Source organism: Rousettus aegyptiacus, unplaced genomic scaffold (assembly GCF_014176215.1).
Source record: "Rousettus aegyptiacus isolate mRouAeg1 unplaced genomic scaffold, mRouAeg1.p scaffold_m13_p_1, whole genome shotgun sequence".
Lineage (NCBI taxonomy): Eukaryota > Metazoa > Chordata > Mammalia > Chiroptera > Pteropodidae > Rousettus > Rousettus aegyptiacus.
In genome coordinates this window covers 925,719-948,965 of record NW_023416284.1, presented here as the reverse complement: position 1 = coordinate 948,965, position 23,247 = coordinate 925,719, and the positions used below count along the sequence as shown (strand labels likewise).

Genomic DNA, 23,247 nt, shown 5'->3' with positions numbered 1-23,247 from the left:
AGGCACAGCCCATGGACCCTGGGACTCATCGATACTCACAGAGGGTCAGCGTAGGGTGCAGTCTAACCTCGCACGACCAGGGGGGTCACATGCCCCTGAGGAGACCGGGGCACAGGTCCAGACCCACCTGACCCCACTTCTTCTCATTAGCCAGAGTCAAAAATAAGATAGACTCATCTGTTCTGAAGTAGCACCTGCTGCCACTGTTACTCAAGGGACAGGTGGGAACTGACTGTTGTCCTGCAGAGGGCACAGGGGACAGCTCTGCCCCTGAACATCCATTTCTCCCTCCTTGTCTACCCCAGGGAACACCTATTCCGGACAGTTTGTTTTGGGAGAGCCTCAAGGCCACGGCGTCCTGCAGTACAGAGCCGGCGGGCGTTACGAAGGGGCTTTCCATCATGGCATGAGAGAAGGTCCGCCACCAGGCCCCAGGGCGCCTGGGGGTTGCTGGGGGCCAGTGGGGTCCGACGGGGGCCTGCAGGGACCAGCGCCCCGGCCAGTACGCGGGAGTCAGCAGGATGGATGGACTCAGGGACCCGCACTTGACTGGGAGCGTGGTGTTCACTCAGGGCCGGAACCCTGCCCCAGCCTGACTTCGGAGGTGGGGATTAGAGGTGACAATGTGCTCCTGCTTCTGACCCGGGGACCGTGCCTGGTGCACTTCAGCGTGTGCGGTGCTGAGCCCATGACGTGGGTCGTGCACCCACTAACCGCCGCTGTGGCACAAGCCACCCAAAACCTAGTGCCTCAAAACCACCACCATGGTCCCGTGGTCTGGCCTGGGCTTGGCTGGACAGGCCTTCTGGCCTCTGGTGGGGTCACCACACAGCTGCAGGGTGGCTGGGCCAGGGTGCTGGGTGTTGGGCTCCCAGAGGCCAGAAATGCCAGCCCTGTGGGGGCCTCAGCTGGGTTAGGTCCCCAACTCTGCCGGCAGAGCAAGTCCGGAGGCCACGTGGGTGGGGGGCGGGCTCTGCCCGGAGGGCAGGGCAGGGCAGGGCAGGATGCCCCCGGCTGTGGCCGCAGCGCTCACGGTCCTGAAAGAGCAGCCGGAGAGGCAGGCAGAGCGGTCACAGCGCACAGCGCACTGGAGCAGAGCGGAGGCCTCTCCCTCCGGCACCCGGAGTCCGCCCACTTGCTGCATTAGGTGCCGGACCCCCTCGCACCTCGGGGCGTCCACCAACTGGGAGATGCCACGCCCCCTGCGGCCCCGCCCCACAGCCCTGCTCCGCCCACCCGGCGCCCGGCGGGGCAGTGTGGCCACGTGGACCCGCGCCCCTGCACACCGCCCCAGTCAGCTTCTGCACCGGGGTCAGAGGGGCCCATCCTCCCCTAGGACCTTTGCGAGCTGGCCCCGGAGCTGCTCTGCCAACGCCACTGGAATCGAACTCTCCACCTTTGGAGGCCCCTGGGGGAGGGTTGCTTAGTCCTGCTCCCCCGCTACCTTGTCCTAAAGTCACCACCTTCCTCCTCCTGGCAGGGTCTGACCGGCCAGGTGACCCTGGCCTCTCGCCTTATTCCCTAGGACACGGGTGTCTGGTGGACCAGGATGGGCAAGTGTACCAGGGCTGGTTCCACGGCGACAAGCGGCACGGCCACGGGCAGATGGCCTTTCAGTGAGTGCGCCCCGCGCCCGTCCCGTGCCGACCCCCTGTCCCTAACGTGCGGTGCCTGGTGTGACTGCAGGCCCCTCACTTCCCGGGACTGGTTATTTACGCGGTTAGTAAAACACTGCACACGCCCCCACACGTGATACAACAGAAAGCTGCCCCGCGGGCAGGGGGTCGGCGGCCCGAGGCCTCCCTCCCGTCCGGCTGCACACCGCGCCTCCGAACTCCTGGGCCGGCTTCTCGTGCAAACCCTGCCGCTGGGATCTGGGGGTTCGCCTCCCTTCCCTTCCACGTCACGCGGGGGCGGGGGCCGCGTCCACGTCGGGACTGGCACCTGTGCTCGCACCCTGCCGAGCGTCACGGCCGCCTGCCCGCTGCCTCCCGGCCCTGGCACGGCCACCGCGCCGGCCATCTGCTCGGGGCCTGCTTCTGCTGCGGCCCCGGGGGCCCGTGCTGAGCCCGGCCGGAGGCGCGGGTCTGCGTCAGCGCGGCCACCTGGCTCCCCCTGCTGAGAGCCGCCTCTGCGTGTGTCCCTCAGGAACGGCGACAAGTACCACGGCGACTGGGTGCGGGACCAGCGCCAGGGGCACGGGGTGCTGCAGGGCGCAGACGGCTCCACCTACGAGGTACCTGCGGGGCGCAGCCCTTCACGACCCTGCGAGGCAGGGACAGTGACCACCCCCCCCCGGCTGGTGACAAAACCAAGGCCTGACGAGCTCACCGGCCCTGGCTGAAACCACCCCCAGCCCTCCAGCGCCACCCCGGGACGGGGTGCGCAGCCCCCTGGGCGGCCTCTCTCGGGCGGGTTGTGTGCCCCCTGATGGGGGGGGTTGCCGTACAAGTGTCCGTCTGCTCTTGGGCTCTGCACCCAGCCCCCATGTCGCTGCGGCGGGCACCAGCTCCCAGTTCTGGTGGCGAGTCCTAGGTGCTACCCATGGGTCACGGTTCAGGCGCGTCGAAGCCCCTTCAGGCCCGAAGTCCATCATTCTTCCCTGGACGCCGGCCTGTGTGCCTGGCCAGGACCAAAACGAGCTGGAGACAGGGTGGGGGTGGGCTTGGTCGTGTCCTGGGCCCGACCATGGGCTGAGCTCGGGGACAGGGAGACTGGCATGAAGTGGCTTTGCGACCGATGGAGCTGCCACAGTGGTCGGCTGTGAGGTGCCCACGGAACGGCGGGCCCGAGGGCTGCGCTGTGGATCCCCCGAGCGTCCTGGAGCACTCGTGGGAGACAGGGACCCGCGGGGGTCTTTGAACCTCGGCTCAAGTGACAGCCAATCAGAGAACCGCATGGCGGCCCTCCCCGTTGAAGCCTTGGGCTCAGACGGGACTCGTACCTGTATGGGTGGCTGTGTCCCTGAGTTCACGTCCTCGCCCGGCATCTCGTGCGGGGTTGCAGAGAGGCTGGGAAGCAGCGTGCCCCGAGGCCAGGGCACACGTGGCCCCTCTGGAGACTGGCCCCTCAACAGTGACGGTGGCTGCAGCCGCCGGGCAGGTCTGCAGGAAACCACTGGGGTGCAGAGACCCTCGCTGAGGGTGAACCCCTTAGGAGTGGACGTGCCAGACCCGTGTGGGCAGAGGCCAGCATGGCGCCAGTGGCGTGGGCAGCGACTCCCCCTGCCCGCCCTGGAGACAGAGTCCACTCCCGGGACCGCAAGCCCGTCCAGGCGCCCGGCCACTGGCGGTGCCCCGCGCGCTCATGGGAGCCGCGTTCACGGCCGGGGCAGGTGCTGCTGTGACCCGTGAGAGCCGTCTCCTATGCCTGGGGGGGGGTGTCCCGCCGTCAGGGGAGCGGCCTCAGGGCACGCCACGGGCCCCACGGCTCCAGCACTGCAGCGGGGACGCGGGGAAACTGGGCGGACGCTACCTCCTCCTGCGGCCACCCTCACCCGTCCTGGAGGCTGGGATGATGGGGGACCGAGCCTCTAGTGGCACCGCGGCAGTCACTTGTGGCGTCAGGTGTCACCCTCAGCTCTTCACCCCCGGCTCACAAGTCCCCCAGCGCCCCAGAGGAAACCGAGGCACAGGGGAGGCATCACAGCCCAGAGGGCGGCAGGGCAGCCTGGAGCCCCCGCTCCACAGCCAGCGGGGCCGGCAGAGCCTCAGCGCACGTCCTCCGGGAGAACTACGGCCGTCCCCTCGCCCTGAGGCCGGTCCGTCCTCAGCCCCAGCTTCTAAAGGGCCTCCCTGTGGGCTGCAGCCGCCCCCTGGACGTCAGCGGTCTGGGGCCCTGCAAGTTGTGGCTCAGCACAGATACGAAGGGATCGCCGAGCCGGGCAGACGGGGACGCCCCCACCTGCCCGCACGCCACCAGGGGGCAGCCCAGCCCTGCCGCTGCGGCAGCTGGACCTCGGCAGGCGGACGCCCGGGCTGCCGCTTGGCCAGGACGTGAGGCGGCGGCACTGGCCCGGACCGCGTTCCCCTGGGCGCCGCAGGCCACGCTGTCTCTCCCCGCAGCGCAGCCTGGCCCTCGGTGTCACGTCTCCCGGGGTTCACGCTCCCCTGCCTCTCTCACTGCTCTGCGGCGTCCCCACCTGTGGGAGCCTCCGCAGGGGACCTGGGACGAGCCGGCCACGGCCGAGGCCCTGCCCGCGCCTGGACACAGCGTCCCAGGTTCGTGCTGCGGGCCTGGCCGAGGCTCTCCTGGTGAAGCCCCAGGCCTGTCTCGGGCACGCGGGGCCCTGTCGGCAAGCGGGGAGGCCCGAGGGGGCCGCCGTCGCCGGCAGCACAGACGGCGTGAAGTCCTGAGCCGGGCACACGGTCCCGGGGATGACCAGCACTGGGGGCAGCCACGAAGTCCTCGGTCCCTCCAGGCACCTTTTAAAAACGCTTCTCGACAGGTGTGGACGCAGGGCGGGCGGAAGAGGGCCGGGCCAGCCTCCGGGGACGCCCGGCCGCCAGGGCCCGTCCACAGCCTGTGCAAGAGTCACGACCTGGGCTGCGTGGGCTCCGGGTGACAGCCGCCTTCTGCCAGCCTCTCTGGCCTCAGTGCTGTGGGGACACCTCCTGAGCCTGACCTCTGACCTCCAGGGGTGAAAGGTCACCTGGGAGCTATGGAGCCATCAGAGGAGTAAGGTGTCACCCCCCGAGGTGCGTCTTCCCAAGGGGCAGCTGTCCCATAGGCTTTCCCTATGACATAGCCTTTTTTTTTTTAAGTTTATTGTAAAAGACACAACATAAAAATTGCCATTTTAATCATGAAGTGCACAGCACAGCGGCATCGAGCAGCCGTCGCCACCTGCATCTCCAGGACGGTCCATTTTTCCCGACACTCTGTCCCCATGAAGCACTCACTCCCCTCCCCCAGCCCGGCACCCCGACCCCCCCCCATCTCTGTGGCCCTGACTCCTGCCGGGGCCTCCCGTGGAGTCGCGCGGTACCTGCCCTTCTGTGACCAGCTTGCTTCGCTCAGCACACTGTCCTCCAGGCCCGTCCGCGCCAGGCCGGGCGTCGGGACGTCCTTCCTTGCTGGGGCTGAGTGATGTTCCGCCGTGTGGACAGACCACATTGTGCTTATCCAGCCATCTGCCCACGGGCACCTGGGTTGTTTCTACCTCTTGGCGATTGTCTCGCTGCTGAGAACGTGGGGATGGGAGAGTCTCTTGGAGACGCTGCTTTCGGTTCTCTTGGGGACACCCCAGAGGTGGGATCGCTGGACCCCGCGGTCATTCCACGTGAACTCTGAGGGACCGCCACGCCGTCGTCACCGCGCCCGGGGCTCCAGCCCCTCCGCGTCACCAGCACCGCCGTCTCGTCCGTGGAAACAGCCGCCTCCCTGGGCCACCGTCACCGGGCCGTGGCAGGTTGCTGCTGGGGCAGCTCCTGTGCCCTCTTTGACGACTCTGGCTGGGCCACCAGCCTGCTTAGCCGCTGTCCTTGGGGAGTGCGTGCTTGCTCACACGTGGTCACGGCCAGGCCACACGGAGTGTCCCTGCACAGGTGGGTCAGCCAGCTCCTCCCCACCCTGGTTCCTCGCTCGGAGCACGGGTCCCAGGCGGCACCACGAGCAGCCCCCACCGCACCCTCTTCCACGTCTCCAGAAAGCCGCCCTGGGCACCCCGCCCGCAGACCTGCCCACACGCTGCTTCTCGTTTATTTTTGAGACGATTTTATTTTCTAGAAGACTAGAAGCAGCGAGTGTATGGGAGCTGTATGTGGGTGCTCCCCTCAGCCACAGCGACGTCAGCCCAGCCCCGGGGACCAGCCGCTGGGAAGGTGCTGAGGGCAGCGTGGAGCAGGGTGGCCAGAGCCCCGGAGAAGGGGCCCTGAGCCTGGGCGGCGGCCAGTCCCCGCCCAGCCCAGGGGGCAGGTGGGCCCTTTGCAAAGCCATCTCTGCTGCCTGGTCACCAGCATTCCTCGACACAAAGCTTTATAATGAACCTTCAAGAAATCAGTCCTGGAAAAAACCTACTCCTGAATGTGAACGGTGCATCTGCCGTCAGAAAATAAAACCAGCGTTTCCCAAAGCCGGGTGTCTCCCCTTCTCGGGCCAGTGGCCCACGGTCTGACCCATTCACCCCGGGACCCAAGGTCCTATCTCCTGCCTCTGCTCCCCACAGTGGGACCTGCGTGGACCACCCCAGTGTCCTGCTGTGCACTGTGCTGGACTTCTGTGCTGCCTTGACCTCCGTGGGACATGGGGACGTGTGCCCGGTGACGGTGGTGGCAGCGAGTTCACCGGCTCCTCCCAGGGACATGGCTGCAGCTTGGTGACCCGTGTGAGCACAAGGCAACCCCTCGGAGCAGCGTCGGTCTGCGGTGGAGCCCGTGGGGACGAGCAGCCCGCCTGGCGGGGCGTGAGCGGGCCCACGCCGGTCAGGGAACGCGGTGTCCGCTGCTCCGCGGGGCACTCCCCGCCTGCGAGGCTGCGGTGCGGTCCCGCCAGCAGCCGCACGCCTTGGCCTCGCTTCCCGTGTTGGCTCCCCCGGGGGAGGCCTGCTGGGTGGCGCACCTGCTCCAGCACCGAGCAGGTGGCGGGCCTTATGCGCATCTTCACCTGCCAATGGCTCCCGGTCTCCTTGCCCCACACTGTGCGTCCGCAGGAATGTCAGTGGCCTCTGTCCCCATGCCACTGTTACCTGGGCCAGGAGGCCCCAGTGCAGGAAAGTGGGGCTGTGACCCCAGGGGCACGATAAACCCCCGACCGTGAGAGGCGTACGTGCGAAGAGTCCGGGCTGCCAGGTCGTGTGGGATGAGTCCCGACCCCGCGTTCCCTGTGGGGCTTGGATGTCACTGACGTCACACCAGACGCACGAAGACAGCTTGTGTTTGCGTCGGCAAAACTCGTCACAGTTCACACTTCGAAATCTGAGGATCGGGGGCACCCTGTGGACCCTGTGGGGCCCTGGGAAATGTCTGTGGAGATGGGGGGCTAAAGGCACCCAGCTCATGCCACTAACACACTGGCCTGTGCGACCACTGCGGGCCGAAGCCCATCCGAAGCTGGAAGAGACCCTGGTCCGTGGACGGTCACAGGGCCTCACATGTGACCTGACCCCGGGCCGCCCTGCCTGGTCTGCGAGCCTGTGACCTCAGAGATCTGGCGGTGGCAGGGAGGGTACCTCCTCCAGGCTGCGACCACCTCCAAGGCTGGCTCTGGAGAGTGGGCCCTGTGCCCCGGGGGCAGCGCCTGTGGGCGGGGCGGGGGTTCAGTCTGGGTGGGGATTCAGCAGTGCCCAGGAGCCCTGGGAAACGTGAACACCACACAAGCAAGTCCAGGAGAAGCAGGTCCCTTTTCCCTCAGGACGACGTGGATTCACCGGGAGGTGCGTGTCCAGAAGAGTCAGGCACTTCTTTCTTGCCATTCGAACTCGTTTGTAACGCAGAAGCTCTGGGGGAGTCCCCACCGTCACCCCAGCTCGTCAGGACCAAGTGTCACTGAGGAAGAGGTGAGCCCGTGGGGCCCCCCACGGGCCCAGACCTGCGGCTCAGCCCCGCCTCGGAAGGGCGCCTGCCCGCCGGCTCCACCCAGGCTCTCGCTGTCGCCTGCAAGGCCAGTGCCCAACGCCGGACCCCCTGCTCGCCTCCGTCCTGCTCTACTCGCAGTGTGGACACGGGCCCCAAGTGGCCTTTCCCTCACTGGCTCTGTCACAGTCATCGCCTTCCCGCGTCACCCCTGCCGGCGGTGTCCCCACCTGGCCTCACCGTGGTGTGCGCCGGGCCCCTCCTCGCGTGGTCCAGGCCTCTGGGGAGGCGTGGAGGTCTCGTCCGTTCACTCGGGCGCGAGTCAGCGGAGAGGGGGCGCCGCGCTCACTGGGGGCGTGCGGGGGCCGGCGACGTGACTCCCCGCCACACGGTCCGCGCCGAGGTCCGCGTCAGAGCCGTGAAGGCCGCTGGGCCGTGGGCTCAGGTTCCGGGCGCCCGTCGTTGGTGCCCGACCGGCGGATGCGCTGCCGCCGCCGCGCTCACCCCTCGGTGGGCACCCCTGCGCCGGGCACCCCGTCACCGGCTCTGCTGGAGCCCTGCGCGGCGCTGGGACCCGCCCGCCTCCGCCTCCCTCTTCCCGGCGTCACAGAGGGCCGAGCGGACAGGGACAGACATGAGCAGAGAGGAGACGGGCCCTTCTCCGTGGCTGCGACAGCAGCGCACGGGGCGATGGGACCGGCGGCCCTGGCCCCACGTCGTCCTCACGGGGCCAGTGCGTGCACGAGCCCGTCCGTGGAGGGGTGACCCCTGCCTCCAGGAAGCTCGGTCCCCAGACCAGACGGGGCGCAGAGGTGACCGCCGCCCGGGGAAGGGCTGGGACGGAGCCGGCGGAGTCCGCGGGGCTCGCCTCCCATCTGGCGGGAGCACGAGACTCCACGCACGGAGCCGCAAGAGGGAGGCACGGTGCGGCCCCGAGCGTGACGTGCGTGGCGTGCCCCCTCCGAGCGTGGAGGGTGGCCCCCCTGCGTGGCTTGCATGGCGTGCGGCCCCGTGCGTGATGTACGTGACGTGCGGCCCCGAGCGTGGCGTGCGTGATGTGCGGCCCCGAGCGTGGCGTGCGTGGCGTGCCCCCCTCCGAGTGTGGAGGGTGGCCCCCGTGCGTGGCATGCGTGGCGTGCGTGACGTGCGGCCCTGTGCGTGGCATGCAGCCTCCGAGCGTGGCGTGCGTGACGTGCGTGGCGTGCCCCTCCCAAGCGTGGCATGCAGCCCCTGAGCGTGGAGTGTGGCCCCCGTGCATGGCGTGTGGCCCCCGTGCGTGGCATGCGCGGCGTGCGTGACGTGCGGCCCTGTGCGTGGTGTACGTGACGTGCGGCCCGGTGTGTGGCGTGCGTGGCGTATAGTCTCCGAGCGTGGAGTGTGGCCCCCGTGCGTGGCGTGCGTGGCGTGCGTGACGTGCGGCCGGGTTCGTGGCATGCAGCCTCCGAGCATGGCGTGCGTGACGTGCGTGGCGTGCAGCCCCTGAGCGTGGCGTGTGGCCGTCCAAGCTCGGTGCAGACTTTGCTCCCGGGCCAGTTTCCGCCCCGGAGTCCCGGCTTCTCAGGTTGGGGGTGATGTCAGGAGGGGCAGGTCCTCAGTAAGGAGAGTGTTCCAGCAACTTCTGCACCAGTGTCACCCGCCACCTCCCACAAACAGTAACTGGGGCGCCCTGCCCTCCCACAGCTGTGCCCATCCTGACTCGGGGACAGCAGCTCGGCTCAGCCCAAGCATGGACCCCTCTGCCCCCGCCCCCCCATGCCGATCATGGCCAGCCAGTGCACGTGTGCGCACGCGCACACACACACCCACCCATGTAGGCACGTGTGCACAGCGACCCCGTCCTGGTAAGCACCCACAAAGGCTCGGAGCCTCTGCTGGCACCACCACTGGTTACAGTGGTGACTGGGGCAGTCCCCTTGCAGCTGCTGGCTGGCTCTCCCCACCCCCACCAGCCCAGGAGGGCAGCACAGGGCCCAGGGAGGTGGCTTTGGGCCCTCACGTCTGCGGGATACAGGGGAGCCCCACCTCCACTTGGGCCTGATCTGTGGCTTGCAGACATGAGCCAGGTCTTAGGGGACATGGATAAGCTTCCCAGGTTGTCAGCACCCCCAGCGTGGCACTGAGTGTCCCGAACGCAGCCAGCATTCAGGTTCAGGAGGCACAAGCCGTCACGGGGGTGACCCAGCTCTCTGGGTCTTGGGGCTGGAGGGACGAGGCTGCCCCGACACCCCCAACTGGCAGCCCAGCCCCTCCTGACCTGGAGGCTGGGCTGTGCTGGGCCCGGCAGCTGACTGGCCTGGGCCGCCACTTCCCCTATCATCTCTTAAGGTGACCCAGCTTAAGGGCCGTGACCGCCTGTTCCAGACATCCCCTCGAAAACTGTTTGCCCCCAGTTTTGGGGGTGTTGGAGCTCTTTAGGGTGCAGCCTGCAGGGGCCTTTCCCACAGGCCTGAGAGAAGCCCTGGGGACTGCCCCAGCCAGCCCTGGGCAAACCCCTCCCCACACCCCCCCAGGCCTGCAGCCGGAGGCCCTGAGCCCTGGGCCCAGCTGCTGAGGGGCGGGCAGGCAGTGGCCGTCAGCTTCTGCAGAGGAGTGAATAGAACCAAACGTGCCCTTGGCTACATTTTCTTCTAATAGGAATAATTGAGTCGAATAAAATGCCATTACCATCTTGAAATTTTCCGCGAAAATAATTTTCCTGCTATTACGCATTGTTCTTCCACTCTTGTGTGTACGGCTTAGAAAGAGAGGCTGCTTATGGGGGAGGCAGAGTTGGGGGTGCAGCAAGTGAGCATTTCCCGAGCATGGGGCTGTGTGGGTTCAAACTGTTTTTAATTGGCCTTTTCATTATCGCGGACCGAGTGACAGAATGCTCCTGTCGGCCCCACGCGGCCGCGGTGGCAGGTTCGGGCCTCCTTTGTGGCGGCGGCTTTGCACGTTGAAAGGATTTTTGTGCTGAAAAGTGTGCCCTTTTGAGCCCGGTGTTTTGTTTGCATTTTGAATATGTGCCATTGTCCCCAAACTTCCTGGCTTCTTACAATTCAAAGAGGAGCACATTTTGCAAAGCAGATTGGACGGGGGCAGTGAGATTCCTCCCCCTCAGGGCCCGTGTGGGTTCCCGGGGGTTCTCGCAGCCTCGGTCCCCTGGGGCCCTTTGCAGCCTGGCCCCCCCTCCAGGTGCCTCTCGGGGTCAGAGGCTGCGCCCCGCGTGACTCGTCCTCTGCCCGCAGCCGAGCCCATCTGAGCCCTGGCTCTCTCTGCAGGGACAGTGGCACAGCAACGTCTTCAGTGGACTGGGCACCATGGCCCACTGCTCCGGGGTCGTCTACCGCGGGATGTGGATCAACGGCCACCCAGTGGGTAGGTGTCCCCCCGCCCTCCTGTGGGCCTTTCGAGGTCCTCTTATGGGTCACGCCTGGGTCTGCCTGCTTCTTCTCAGGTGGCCCTGGACAGTCACACAGGAGGTGTTGGACAAAGAGGTGTCGAGAGGACGGGGACAGAGTGGACTCTCAGACCCCACCTCCTCTCAGGAAGCGCGTCTTGGCGTGGTTTCCAAAGGGGTCCTGACATGCCGGGCCCCGTGAAACCTTGGATCCGAGGGGCCTGGCTGCAGCCAGGGCCTCCCAGCATCCGGTCCTCCTGGTCACGGGTCGCCCACCATGGGGCAGTCAGTATCTGGACCCCCCTCACAGCCTCACCCCTCCCCCCCAGCTCTCTGCACTGCGGGAAGCACAGGTGGCCCGCGGGGACCTCCTTTGGGGAGGGTGTCGGCCTCCCCTCCCGGTGCTGTCCCCAGCATCAGAGCGGCCTCCCATTGGACCCTGGTGCCACCCCACGCACCTCAGGTGGGTCCCAGGATCATGGTAGGGAGAGGCCGCAGCTGCCACAGGCTACGAGGGCGCCTGCCAAGCAGGTGGGCTCCCATGAGGCGCAAGGTCCTGGGAGCAAGTGGCTGGGAGCCCTGGGGGAGGAGCCTGGCCCCTGCGGCCTGTCCCTGGGGGAGACACCACCCTGCAGCTTGGGTGAAGGGCTGGGTTAGCGGGGAGACTCCTCGAGGGGCTCAGGGACCCTTCCAGGCCCCCAGCCTCAGCAAGGCCCAGGGTCCACCAAGAACATCTTAGTAATGTCCCCTTGGGAAGGAATCCTCCCGCTCCAAGATTTGGGGTCCTGTCGGAATACCTGGGTGTGAAAGACTCGGGCAGGAGGCGTGAGACCTGGCCTCACCTCCCCCTGGTGGGGGTCTCAGGCTGGCCGGCAGCCCCGGGACTTTCCCCCGACACACACACAGACATGGACTCTGCTGTCACCATGTGGGGGCCTGGCTTCCCCCTGAAACAGAGCAGTGCCGCCCCACGGTCGTCGGGAAGGCCCCGTGCATGCTCCATGCGGCTTCCCTGGCTGGCACGTTGCCGATGGCGCTCCGGTCGGCCTCACAAGCGGCTGCCCTTCCCAGCATGGCCTCTGGGCCTTCGCTGTGCTGCGCTAGAGCCATCGAGTGGGGTCAGGGGTTCAGGGGCCAGCAGACACTGAAGACGCCGTCTGCAGAAGCCCAGGCCCGCCAGGACACCCCTACAGGTGCTTGTGGAACCTGGTGGCGGTGGGGCGGGGACTCGCCCTCGAGGGCCAGCGGGGCGCCAGTGACCGCAGAGCCTTGCCCAGCCCACACCGGGGAAGACAGGCCTGAGTCTGGACGGGACGGCGGGAAGAAGGGCAGTTGGATGTCCCACCAAGCGCCAAGCTGACCATGCGGCCCTGCTCACTCCCCACTTCAACGTCTGGCCGCCCCGTCAGGTCAGCTCTGGAGAGGACGGCTTCAGATAACCTCGCCGACAGCGCTTGGGCAGAGAGGGGCCCGGGGCGTCGGATGAGGAAGCCCACAGCAGGTCTGGCTGCACGTCTGCGAGGGTGCCCGCAGCCCCGGGAGGGGGGCCCGCAAGCAGCGAGCGACCCCAGAGCCGCCATGCGCACGCACCACCCCCCAGCCCGGATGTCCTGGAGCCTGGCAACTTACCAACGGCTTTGCCGCCATCTGCACTGTGACCAGCCGTCCCATTGGCTGGCGCGAAGTCCTCGTGTCTGAGAAGAATGGGGTGGCGGGTACCGTGCAGTCTGGAGAAGACCCACACGTTTACCTGAAGGACCCGCCACCAGGGTTCCCCCCGACGCTGGAGTGATTACGGCTCCAGGCTCGGCGGGCCTGGCTCCCGCAAGTAGAGGGTCCAGACCGAAGGAAACCGCTCGTCCACCGGGACCGGCCGCGTCAGAAGCTGCTCTGCTACCCAGCCCAGGCCGTAAGAACTGCAGAGGGAGCCGGGGAAAGGCATCTGCCACCGGCAGATTCATGAAGCAGTTAAAGCATCGTGGACAAAGAAATGACAAGAAAGAGTCACTTCACTTCCCGGACCCACAGAAAGCAGCTCTGCTGACACAGAAAGACCTCCGGAAACGACTGCGCCCGAAACGCTCGGCGGCTTCGCACACAGAGCTTCGGCTCAGAAGTGAGGACCAGGCGGGAGCCCGGCTCGCGCGCTGCCCCTCGTGCCTGACCCGGGCTCGCGGTCACGGGCGTCAGGAGCTGGACGAGCCCCCGCGGCGGGCTGCACGGCGCGAGGTGCGAGCGGTGGGGACGAGGCCGTGTAATGGGCAGCTGTGACGCGGGGGTGACGTGAAGCGGGTGTTCCCGACACCTAGTGACGTGCGGGCTGAGCGGACGCCTCGGAGACGAACCGGAAACGGCGGAGCCGGGCGCGCAACTTCACGGGGCTGGCGAAGAGGCAGAGGGAGGGGTGTTAGAAGCCGCTCGAAGGATGCGCCTCCACGGTGCGGCGGGTAGCGCGTCCGCTTTGCACGCAGAAGGCCCTGGGTCCACGGCCCACGGCCCACGGCCCACGGCCACGCCACCGCGAACGAGCCCGATGTCTGATCTCGGAAGCTAAGCAGGGCCAGGCCTGGTCAATACTTGGATGGGAGACCACCTCGGAAGACCGGGTGCTGTGAGCGTAAATAATAATAATAATAAATACATTTGATAATTTTTAAAGCTGTTTATAGAAAAACAGTAATTATATCAGCACTTACGAGGCTAAAGTCTGAAAATGTACGTACGCGTATATATAAACACGTACCTGTGTTTGCTTTAGCTTTTTGTGATTGATGTCAGTGGAGTTGGAACGGCGTGTTCCCCACCCACCCACCCCCTTTTTTCATTTCCCGGAACTGGAATAAAATGCCTGTGTTTTATGACAAAAAAGAAGTTAGAGCCGCCCTTGAGAACGGGGCGGCCGTCCCAGTCTGAGTGACCGCGTGGGTCCCTTCCAGTCAGGCCCCCAGCCTTCCCAGTCATGCACGTTCGTGTCCGGCCACACAGAGGCCTCCTGCTGCAGGGGCACCGAGGGCTCGGCGTCCCACCCCTGTTAGGGGCCGGGGCCGGCGCCACCGGCCACCCACTGAGCAGCCCCCTGCTCTCTCCCAGCACAAGCCACGAGGATGGTGGTTTTGGGGCCGGAGGTGATGCACGTGGCCCACGGCTCGTCCTTCACCCTGAGCATTGAGCTGCAGCAGGACGACGGGAAAGTGGCCGAGAGTGAGTGTCTCCAGGAGACGCCAGAACTTTCCAGAAAGATACACAGGTGTCAGGTTCTCAAGTGGGCGGAGGGCGTGCGTGGCCCCCGGCGGCCGAAGCTTGGGCCCCGTAACATCGTTCAGGAGGCCTCGCGGCCACAGCCTTGGCAGGAGGGGCGGCGGGCAGCCGTGTGCGGGCACACGCGTGTGCAAGCATGTGCATGTGAGCACGTGTGCTGTGTGTGCCGTGTGTGTGCTCATGCCCGCACGTGTCACACACCCCACAGAGCGCTGAGGGCGGTGACCGCGCCGCTGCGTGCGTCCAGGTAGGCCAGTCAGCTGGCAAGAGGAGGTCCCTGTCCAGCAAGGGCCCGCCCACCTGCCGGGGACCTCCTCAGCCCCGTGGTGACAGTGACGCGGGCGGGTGGGCACGCCGGCTCCCCGAGGCCCCTCCCGCCACGCCAGGCCCTCCTGAGGACGCCCGGTGTCGCCGAGTCCCAGCCTTCACCAGACACGGCGCTGTCTGGGTCCCCTCTCCCCGTCTCCTCCGTTGCCAGACTCGTTCGTGCCTCGCTCTCTCTTCCGCGCGGCGATCTCTCCTCTCTCATTCCTAAGCCAGACCTTTTCTTCCTGACCAGTCTGGCTGGAGGTCATCAGTTTCACTGATAAACAAGCAACGTTTTATTTTCTTTTGTCTATTTTGTTAATTCCTGTTTCGATCTTCTTTCCTTGCTTCTTCTTACTTTGGGTTTAATTTCCTGTCTCTAGTTCTTAAGGTGGAAACTAAGGTTATGTACTTCAGACCTTTCTTTTCTAATATAAGAGTTTATTGCTATAAATTTCCCCCTGAACATGGCTTTAGCTGCACCCTGCAAATTTTTATATATTGTGCTTTCATTTTCGTTCAATTCAAAATACTTTTTGATGTCCCCCTTTCACTCCTTATTGGACCCATGAGTTAGTCAGAAGTGTGTTGTTTCATTTCCAAATGTTTGGATATCTTCCTGTTGTTGATGTCTAATTTCTACGTGGTGAGAGTCACACTTTGTGTATCGCGAGTTCTTTTAAATAAATCGAGCCTTGCTTTATGCATGTGACATGGTCCATTTTGGTGTGCACATTGAGCAGAGAGAGCGTGGCCTCTGCTCGTCGTTTGGAATGTTCTGCAAACGTCGATCGGGCGTATTTTGCTGGTGTGGTCGTCTGAGTGTGCCCTTGCCGATTTCCCATCTACCTGTTGTCAGTGACAGACGGCGGTGTGTTGAAATCTCCGATCATAACTGCGGATGCGTCTATTTCTGCTTCCATTCCTATCAACTTCTGCTTCGTTATCGTGATCACCTGTTATCGGGGGCATTAACATTTATGATTTTTGTGCCGTTTCATTAGTTTACTCCTTATCGTTGTACAATCACCTTTCTACATCCCTGGCAACAGTCTGTGCTCTGGTATCTGCTCCTGCATTTCACATTCCTGCATCTAATAAACTTCGCGATGCATTGTTATTTTTGTTTAAACATCCCTTTTTCCTTTAACGAGCATCTAACAAACGGAGAGGGAAGGCTGGTCTGCTTGGCCGCGCAGGTGCCGTTTCCGGTTCTGCTCTGCCTTCTGGATCCCCATCTGGCACGATTTTCCTTCCGCCCGCCCCCAGGACCTCGCCTCCCGCAGTCCCCGTCACACAGGTTTTCTGGTGGCGGATTCTTTCAGCTTTCGTTCATCTGGAAACGTCTTGATTTTACTTTCACTTTTTACTTTCATTTTTACTGTCTTCTCACCTGAGGGAGTTTTCTGGGCTCTGCTCATGTCCCCCTCTCGGCACCGCGGCCCGCACGTTCTCCGAGGCGGTGACCGGCCTACCTGGGGTCCACACCATCTGTTCCCCATCCGTCAGGGGCCACCGTCCTTGCCCGATCGATGCCCAGGGTCTTGAGCACCCTGGCTCACCGCATGTCACACGGGTCACCTTCCAGTACGCCGCCCGCCTTGCCGCCCATCGGTGCCCTGCCCGAGACGTTCCCCCCGCCACGTCTGCTGTCGCCCCTACCTGTGAGTCTGTACAAACCCGGCCCTGTTCTCCGGCTTTTAAGGCTTTAGCGCAGGTTTGAGCGGTTTCGTTTTAATGTGTTACAGTGTGGTTTTCTTCACATTTCTTGAGCTTGGGATCCATTGAGCTCCTTGGATCTGTGGGTTTATAGTTTCATCAAATTCGGGGATGTTCCAGCCATTATTTCTTCAAATAATCTGCCGCAGCCTCTCCGTCCCCCTGTCAGGGACCCCGGTTTCCCCCGCAGTCGCTGCCGGCAGCCGCCCGCTCGCGACTGCTCTCTCTCTCCCTTCCTTCCTTCCTTCCTTCCCATTTTTCTTTTCCTCCCACTGTTTCACTTTGGATCGTTTCTGCGTTTTCAAATTTGTGAATCTTTTTTCCCCACAACATCTCATCTGTCTTGATCAAATCCAGGGTATTTTTCATCTCCGTTTTCATTTCTAGAAATTCGACTTTGTTCTTTTTTTGTATATGTGTTCTGTCTCTACCTTGGAACACACGGAATACAGTGATATCAACAACTGGGAAAACCGTCCTTTTCTGCTCATTCTAACGCCTGTGTCGTTTCTGCGTCGGTTTCGGCCGATGGAGCGCCCCCTCGCCCCCGGGCCGCAGCTGGCTGCATTCTTCACACGCCTAGTAATCTCGATGCCAGACATTGCGACTTTTACCTTGCTGGGGGCAGGATATTTCTGTGCTCCTGTAAATAGGCTTGAGCTTCACTCTGGGTGCAGCTAAGTTGCTTGGACATCGTCTTAGGTCTTGCTGTTATGATTTGCTTGGTCCAGACGAGAGGTCAGTCCAAGGCCAGTTCGTCCCTGTTCTGAGAACACTGCCCAGGGTGCCGTGACTTCTGCGTTCCCCCAGCCTGGCTGATGGGACCTGCACCGCGCACCATCCGGCGTCAGCCCGGCAGGGTCCCCCTTTCTCCCTCGCCCTGTGCACTGACCTGCGCTCTGCTGTCCACCGCGGCCCCGCAGACCGCCGGCGTCCTCCCCTCCGCGCCTCCAGCTCGGGACTCTGACTCCTGCTGTGCACCTGTGCTCCGGACGCCCAGCCTTGTCTCCCACCTGAGGGGGGTTTCTGGGCTCCGCTCGGGTCTCCTCTCTGCACCCCGCCCCACGCTTCTCTGCGGCCGCACCGTTGGTCCCCGTCTTTCAGGGACCACTGTTCTCGCCCGATGCCCAGGGTCGTGAGCACCCTGTGTCTCCCGCTTTTGTGGCCGCTTCGAGCGGGAGGGTAACTCGGTCCCAGCCACTCCATCTCGACCAGAAATGGAAGCTGGTCAAGCCATTGCTGGTGTTTGGCCACACTCGGCTCCATTTCCTTTCCGGTCAGAGTCCTTCCCGCGCCTGCCCTGCCGGGTCCCCTTTTCCAGATCTCAGCAGCACGAGAGGCTGGACGGCCGGCCTCAGTGCGCCCTGAGCCCCAGCGCCCACGTGACTGACGTGCGCGAGGTGTCTCGGGTGTGGACAAGCGGGACAGAGCCCGTCCCTGGTCAGGGTAGGAGATGGGCACCAAGGGGCGATGTCCCCCTGGGTGGCCAGGCCCCCGAGGCGCAGCGGGTGCCCTGGGGCCCAGCCACGCTCGGGTCCAGGTCCGGGAGGGCGTGTGTGGCTTGGCCGAGGGCACCAGGAGCAGAACGCTCGGGTGGCTCGCGGCCGTGCCAGGGCTGTGCTGTGAATGCCCCCCGTGCCCGCTTCCCCGAGCCCCGGCCCCCCGTCACGGTCTGCTTCCCTCTCCCTCCCGGAGGCGAGGACGGCCGGCTGTTGTCCATCTCTGCGGGCGTCCGGCACGTGCAGCTCGCGGCCCATTCGGAGGTCAGCTTCTTCAGAGTGGACCAGGGCAGCCGAGAGGCCCCCATCCAGACCCCATTGTGAGTAAGGGTGACCACGGGCAACACCACCCGGGGTGGGGGCGAGGGTCCTTCCTCAGCTGCCCAATCTGCTCTGCCCAGGGCCCTCCTCACATCACCCCACCCCGGCCCTGGGGACACAGGGGTGACTGTCAGACAGGACATGCCCAGCCAAGTGGAGGGAACCAAAGGCATCTTCAGGCTGCGCCAGGCAGGGAGGGGGCCAGCAGGGCGACGGGGGGAGTGGGGGGAGGCCTGGGGCTGCGAGAGGCTTCCAGTGGCCCCAGAGCGAGGACCCCCTGCTCCCCCGCCCTGGTCTCAGGGGGGCCGCCTCGGCCCTCTCTCCTCCCTGAAAGGGGCTGGGCCACCGCGTCCCCCAGCACGGTGTCCTCCCAGCCCTGCGTGTCCCCTTCACAGCGGGTTTGAGTGCATCACCTACCCTCTGCTGGGCCCCACATCTGGGAGCCCGGAGCCCAGAGCTGCCCCCGACAGTGCTGACACCGACTCGCCACCCCCCAAGGGAGACCGGGAGGTGGCGCCGGCATCGGACACCTTGTGCGGCCAGGGGGATGCCGCCAGCGACCTGCCCGGTGAGTGGCCTTAACCAGCCGGTCAGTGGTGGGCGGCACAAGCTCGCGGGCGTGTGGGTGGACAGCAGGCACCTCGGACCCTGGGCAGAGGCGAACGGAGCTGGTCCCCGAGAACCCGGGCACAGTGCACCTGGGAGACGGGGCATCCCTGGACGATGGTGCCCAGGCCCGAGCAGGCTGGGGAGCAAGCAGGACTGTCCTCCTCGGGGCTAGTGGCCGTGGCGGAGGGTCAGAAGGAGAGGGTGTCTGCCCTGCCCGCGGTGTCCAGGTGGCTGGGGCGCACGTCCTTCCCGTGGGAAGCCAGTGCCCACAGTGGCTGTCCTCTGCGCGACGTGCAGGCCCGGTCATCACTGTGAATGCGATGTGAGGTCATTCTGTCCATCTGCGTGGGCTGGCAGTGCCCGCAGCCCCCTGGGCTTACGGTTGCAGGGCTGTTTCTGGGTCTGTCAGGCCGAGGGCCGGGCCAAGGCCACTGCCACCAGGAGGCGGTCAGCCTGGACAGGACAGTCGGCCGGTAGGAGCCTGCCCCTCTCCTCCCGGCTGCGTGGCGGTCCTCCGCGGTCACCGGGTCTTCCGGCGGATTCTGCTCCTGCCGGTCGGCACCTCCGTGTGGGTTTGGCTCCCAGTCGCCCACGGAGATGTGGCAGGTGAGAACCTTATCCTTACAATGTGAGGTCTGGCTTCGCCACGGATTATTCCAGAATTACTCCTGGAAGCTGCGTGCTGAACCATCCCCGGCCCCAGGCATCGTGTGCATGTACACATGCACACACGGGCGCACACGCACATACACAACGTACACACGCACCTGCACGCACACGCACAATGCACACACGTACACAATGCACATGCATACATGCACACGCAGGCACCCTCACGCGCACACACGGCCCACACCTCCGAGGGGACGTGCGAGCTGCTGGTGCCCCGGCTGCGCATCGCTCTGGGGACCCGCGGTGTCCCTGTGCGCCTGCCGTAGTTGCCGCCGCTGGGGTCCGCTCAGGGCAGACTCACCGCGCTCTCGGTTCCGGGCCAAAACACTCCCCTCGGCCCTTTGACCTTTGAGCCTCGCCCCTACCCTCTGCCCTACCCCGTTAGCGTTCCAGCCCTGGACGCTGCCGGGGGTCGCACTGCGAGAGTGGTGACGGTGACCGCAGGCGGAGGGTCCTTTCTCGGAGGCGCTTTAGGCCCCAAGGGCGCCCGGCCCCGCCCCCTTCCCTTTCGCGCAGTCCGTAGCGGTTTCACGCTGCCTCGCGGTGAAAGGCTCATATTTCTGCGTAAGAACACCCGTGGGTGCCACGCCTCCCACCCGGAGGGATGTCACGGCCTATCGAGGACTCAGTGGAAACCAGGCGCCAGGGAAGCCCGTGTGGCGCCTGTGCCGGGTGGGGCGGGTGTGGCGGCGGGGGCCTGGCGCAGGCTCACGGGCCGCCCTCGGGTGCGGGGGCGCAGGGTCAAGCGCGGAGGTGACTCTGGGGAGACCAAGGGGACCCGTTTCTGTGAGCCCCACAGGCATCTCAGATGCCCGTTGAACACTCTGCAGCCCCATGAGAGGGCCCCAGGTCCCTCCCCCAGTGCATCCGGGGACCACCTAGGGTGACAGGCCCCCCCGCCGCTCCACCGCCTTCCAGCCGAACCTCCCTGTGCCTCAGTTTCCTCTCCTATAAAGCGAGGACACAGTGGCGTCTGCCTCCGCGACTGCTGACGCCCTCCCGTCCTCCTCATCACGGAGAAGAGGAGGGGGCCCCTCAGGGGAGCAGGTTCCCCCCCACACCCCGAATGCAGTGCAGGGCCTCTCCGCTAGAGTGCCCCCATCACACCGCGCAGCCCCCGGAGCTCCCTCCCCTGGGACGCCCCTCGGCCCCTTCAGCCGCGTTGGAGGCGGGGCCGCGCCCCCTCCGGTGGGAACACGCCTGCGTCCCCCTGCCCTGGCGCACGGGAAGACGAAGCCGGTGCGAACAGTTGTGCGGCGGCGAGGGCGGAGCCGGCCCTCGGGGACGGAGCCCGAGTGCTGACAGCTGCCGCGGGGCCCACTCTCGGGGCTAACCACCCCCCCCCCCCCCCCGCGGCTGGCCCAGCCCTGCCCGAGCCCGGAGCGGAGCGGGTCCGCATGGCCGCGGGGGCAGGGAGGGCGGGCGCGCTGCGGCCAGGCCTCCTTAAGGAAACGGCTCGGCTCGTCCCACGCCTGCGTGGGGACAGGTATCTTTAACTCGGACGGCTCCTTTATCCTGAAAGAAAGTGAACACTACAGCATTCCGAGGGAGCCCCCGCCCCGACCCCCGGAGAGCGCGTTCTGTGTCCTCCTCGGACCAGACGGGCCCCACGAGGCCCGGCGCGCTCTCGCGGGGTCCCGGCTCCAGCATCTGTCCTCCGCCAGACCTTCGCCAAGGGCGCTCGCGCCCTTCTTCAAGGGGGTCGGGGACCCGGGGGCCGTGCTGGTTCCATCCGGGTCCCACTCCGTGCTCACCTGGGCGAGGGCCACGGGCACAGGACGCAGGACACGGAGCGCGACCCCTGCCAGCAGCCAGGACTGCCGCACGGGCAGGTCTCAGACGCGCAGGGCGGAGGCCACTGCCCGGAGAATTTCAGGTCAAAAGATAATTCAAGACAAGTCCTGAAAATCCCCGGGCGACTGTCCCTGTTGGAGGCACTGACGACCCCAAGCAGGCGGAGCCAGTGCCGTGTGCTTCCGGGGCGCAGGCGCACTGTGGGGCCCCTTGCCGTGTCCCAGGCGCCAGGGACGCCCCGCCACGCGCTCGGCCAGGCCTCGCCCCGCCGGCGGCCCTGCGCCCACCAGGAGCGCCGGGACTCGGCCCTCTCCGGCCGGCTGGGCGGAGCTGCTGGGCTCACGCAGGGGCTGGTAAGGCCGGCTCCTTCCGGCCGGCTGTGGCTCGTGACGAGGTTCAGCTGCTGCTAACAACACGGTACTGTGTTCAGCTCCGACCACGTTTACTTCTCACCTTAACGTTCAGAGGCAGGGGTGACGCCCGTCCCCACCGCCAAGGACCCCGTGATCCGAGGCGGCTGCACATGCGCCCGCCGTCGCGCCGCGTCCCAGCCAGCAGAAAGCGGGGGCGCAAGGCACCGGGGCGCATCGCTCCGCGGAAGCCTCCCGGGGCCACGCCCACTGCCGCGTACACCTCGCTGGCCAGGACTTGGGACCTGGCTGCAGGGAGGCAGGAAGCGCGGTTTGCCAGCTCACAGCAGGTTCTGGTTCGGAGCAGAGGCGGGATGGGCGTTTCCCGTCTTTGCCAAATGGTCTGGAAGCTCAGATGGGAAACCTGTCACCGGCCAAGGCTCCCGGGCCCTGCCGGATGCCTGGCGACCAGAGACCACGTGGGCGGCCATCTGTGCCTCCCGCCACCTCCAGGGAGGAACCCGGGCTGCATCGGCGGCACCTGCCCTCTGCCTCACCCCTCACCTGCACGTGCCAACCCACCAGGCGGCCCTCCGCAGGGCTGGCCCGCCCGTGGTCATGAAGACGCTGGCGCGTCAGACATCCAGGAGTGTGGGAGGCGCCGGATCCTGTGTAAGGGGCCACGAGCATCGGGAGTGAGTGGGGGTCCTGGGGAGCAGCCGGCCCACCAGGTGGGCAGGCTGGCCCCGTGCTGAGTGCCACTGAGGAGCTGGGCCCCACGCCCTTCTCTTGTGTCAGGGCCTCACTCACAGACGAGGGGCAGTGCCCTGGGCAGCCTCCGCGGTCCTGGATGGGTGACCCCTCACCCTCCGGATCCTGATGGCTGGAGGCAGAGCCAGGAGGCCTGGCCACAGGGTCCCACCCTGAGCAGCCGTCACCCGCATCCCAGCTGGACCGGGCTTGACAGGACACCTGGCAGGCCTCACCTGCGGCCTTTGCCCCCGGAGGCAGTGCCGGGTGCAGGCTGAGCAGTGAGCACTCGGGGTGCGGCAGGGACCACCTGACGAGTGTGGACGGGCCGCGGGCGGCCACCGGAGGCAACGCCTCCCGTCAATCAGCCGGGCAGCATTCTGGCCTTGAGCAGTTTGGGGTTTCCGTGCCCGGGGAGCGGCCAGGAGGGAGCCCCCCGCGCCCTGCAGAGAGGCAAGGCCGGTGGGGGAGCCGAGCAGAGCAGCACGACTCGCTGTTAGAGCAGTGCCCGCTGCTGTGTGTCCCTGAGCTGGCGTGCCGACAGTGGGGGTGCCTGGAGCCCGGTTCCCAGGAGGCCGGAGCAGCCACAGGCACGCCGTGCCTCCCCGGCACCCCCAGTGTGGCCCCTCGAATCTGTTCCACCCTCAGGTAGAACGAGGAGAGGGGCGCTGGAGGACACCCACCCCTGGGTCAAGGCCCCCTGGGGTCTCAGTCCCGCTCCACAGTCCCCCCAGCACACAGCGGTGGGCCCCCCGGGGCGCATCCAGCACCCCACTTCCGGCTGCGAGACGCCCGGGCTGCTCCGGGGCCCACCCAGCACCTGGCCGGGGAGCTCGACCCTCACCCCGCCTCTGACAGCAGCTGGACAGGCTTCCCCTTTCCCCGATTCCACAGACAATTAAGACAATAAACCCTCTAAAAGCCCAGTTTCCAGTTATATCAATGAGTAAACTGAGGAGAGAAAACGCTTTCTCTTTCCAGAGGCCTGATGCAGTAAGACATAATTACAGAACTCTGTATTTTATTATTTTGTTGAGATGAAACATTTCAATTGTTTCATTGTTTGTAACTTTCAAACA

General features: G+C 65.4%; 1 protein-coding gene across 2 annotated transcripts in view; it reads left to right on the top strand.

The window, feature by feature from the left end:
- MORN1 (MORN repeat containing 1) overlaps window positions 1-23,247 on the top strand; it is a 45,682-nt gene that overhangs the window by 2,555 nt on the left and 19,880 nt on the right. For both annotated transcript variants that reach the window (XM_016144420.2, XM_016144419.2), the window contains 7 exons: window positions 306-416; window positions 1,526-1,616; window positions 2,149-2,236; window positions 10,772-10,868; window positions 13,981-14,091; window positions 17,869-17,992; window positions 18,389-18,561. In XM_016144420.2, the coding sequence (XP_015999906.2) occupies window positions 306-416; window positions 1,526-1,616; window positions 2,149-2,236; window positions 10,772-10,868; window positions 13,981-14,091; window positions 17,869-17,992; window positions 18,389-18,561 (795 nt within the window). The remainder of the gene's footprint in view (window positions 1-305; window positions 417-1,525; window positions 1,617-2,148; window positions 2,237-10,771; window positions 10,869-13,980; window positions 14,092-17,868; window positions 17,993-18,388; window positions 18,562-23,247) is intronic.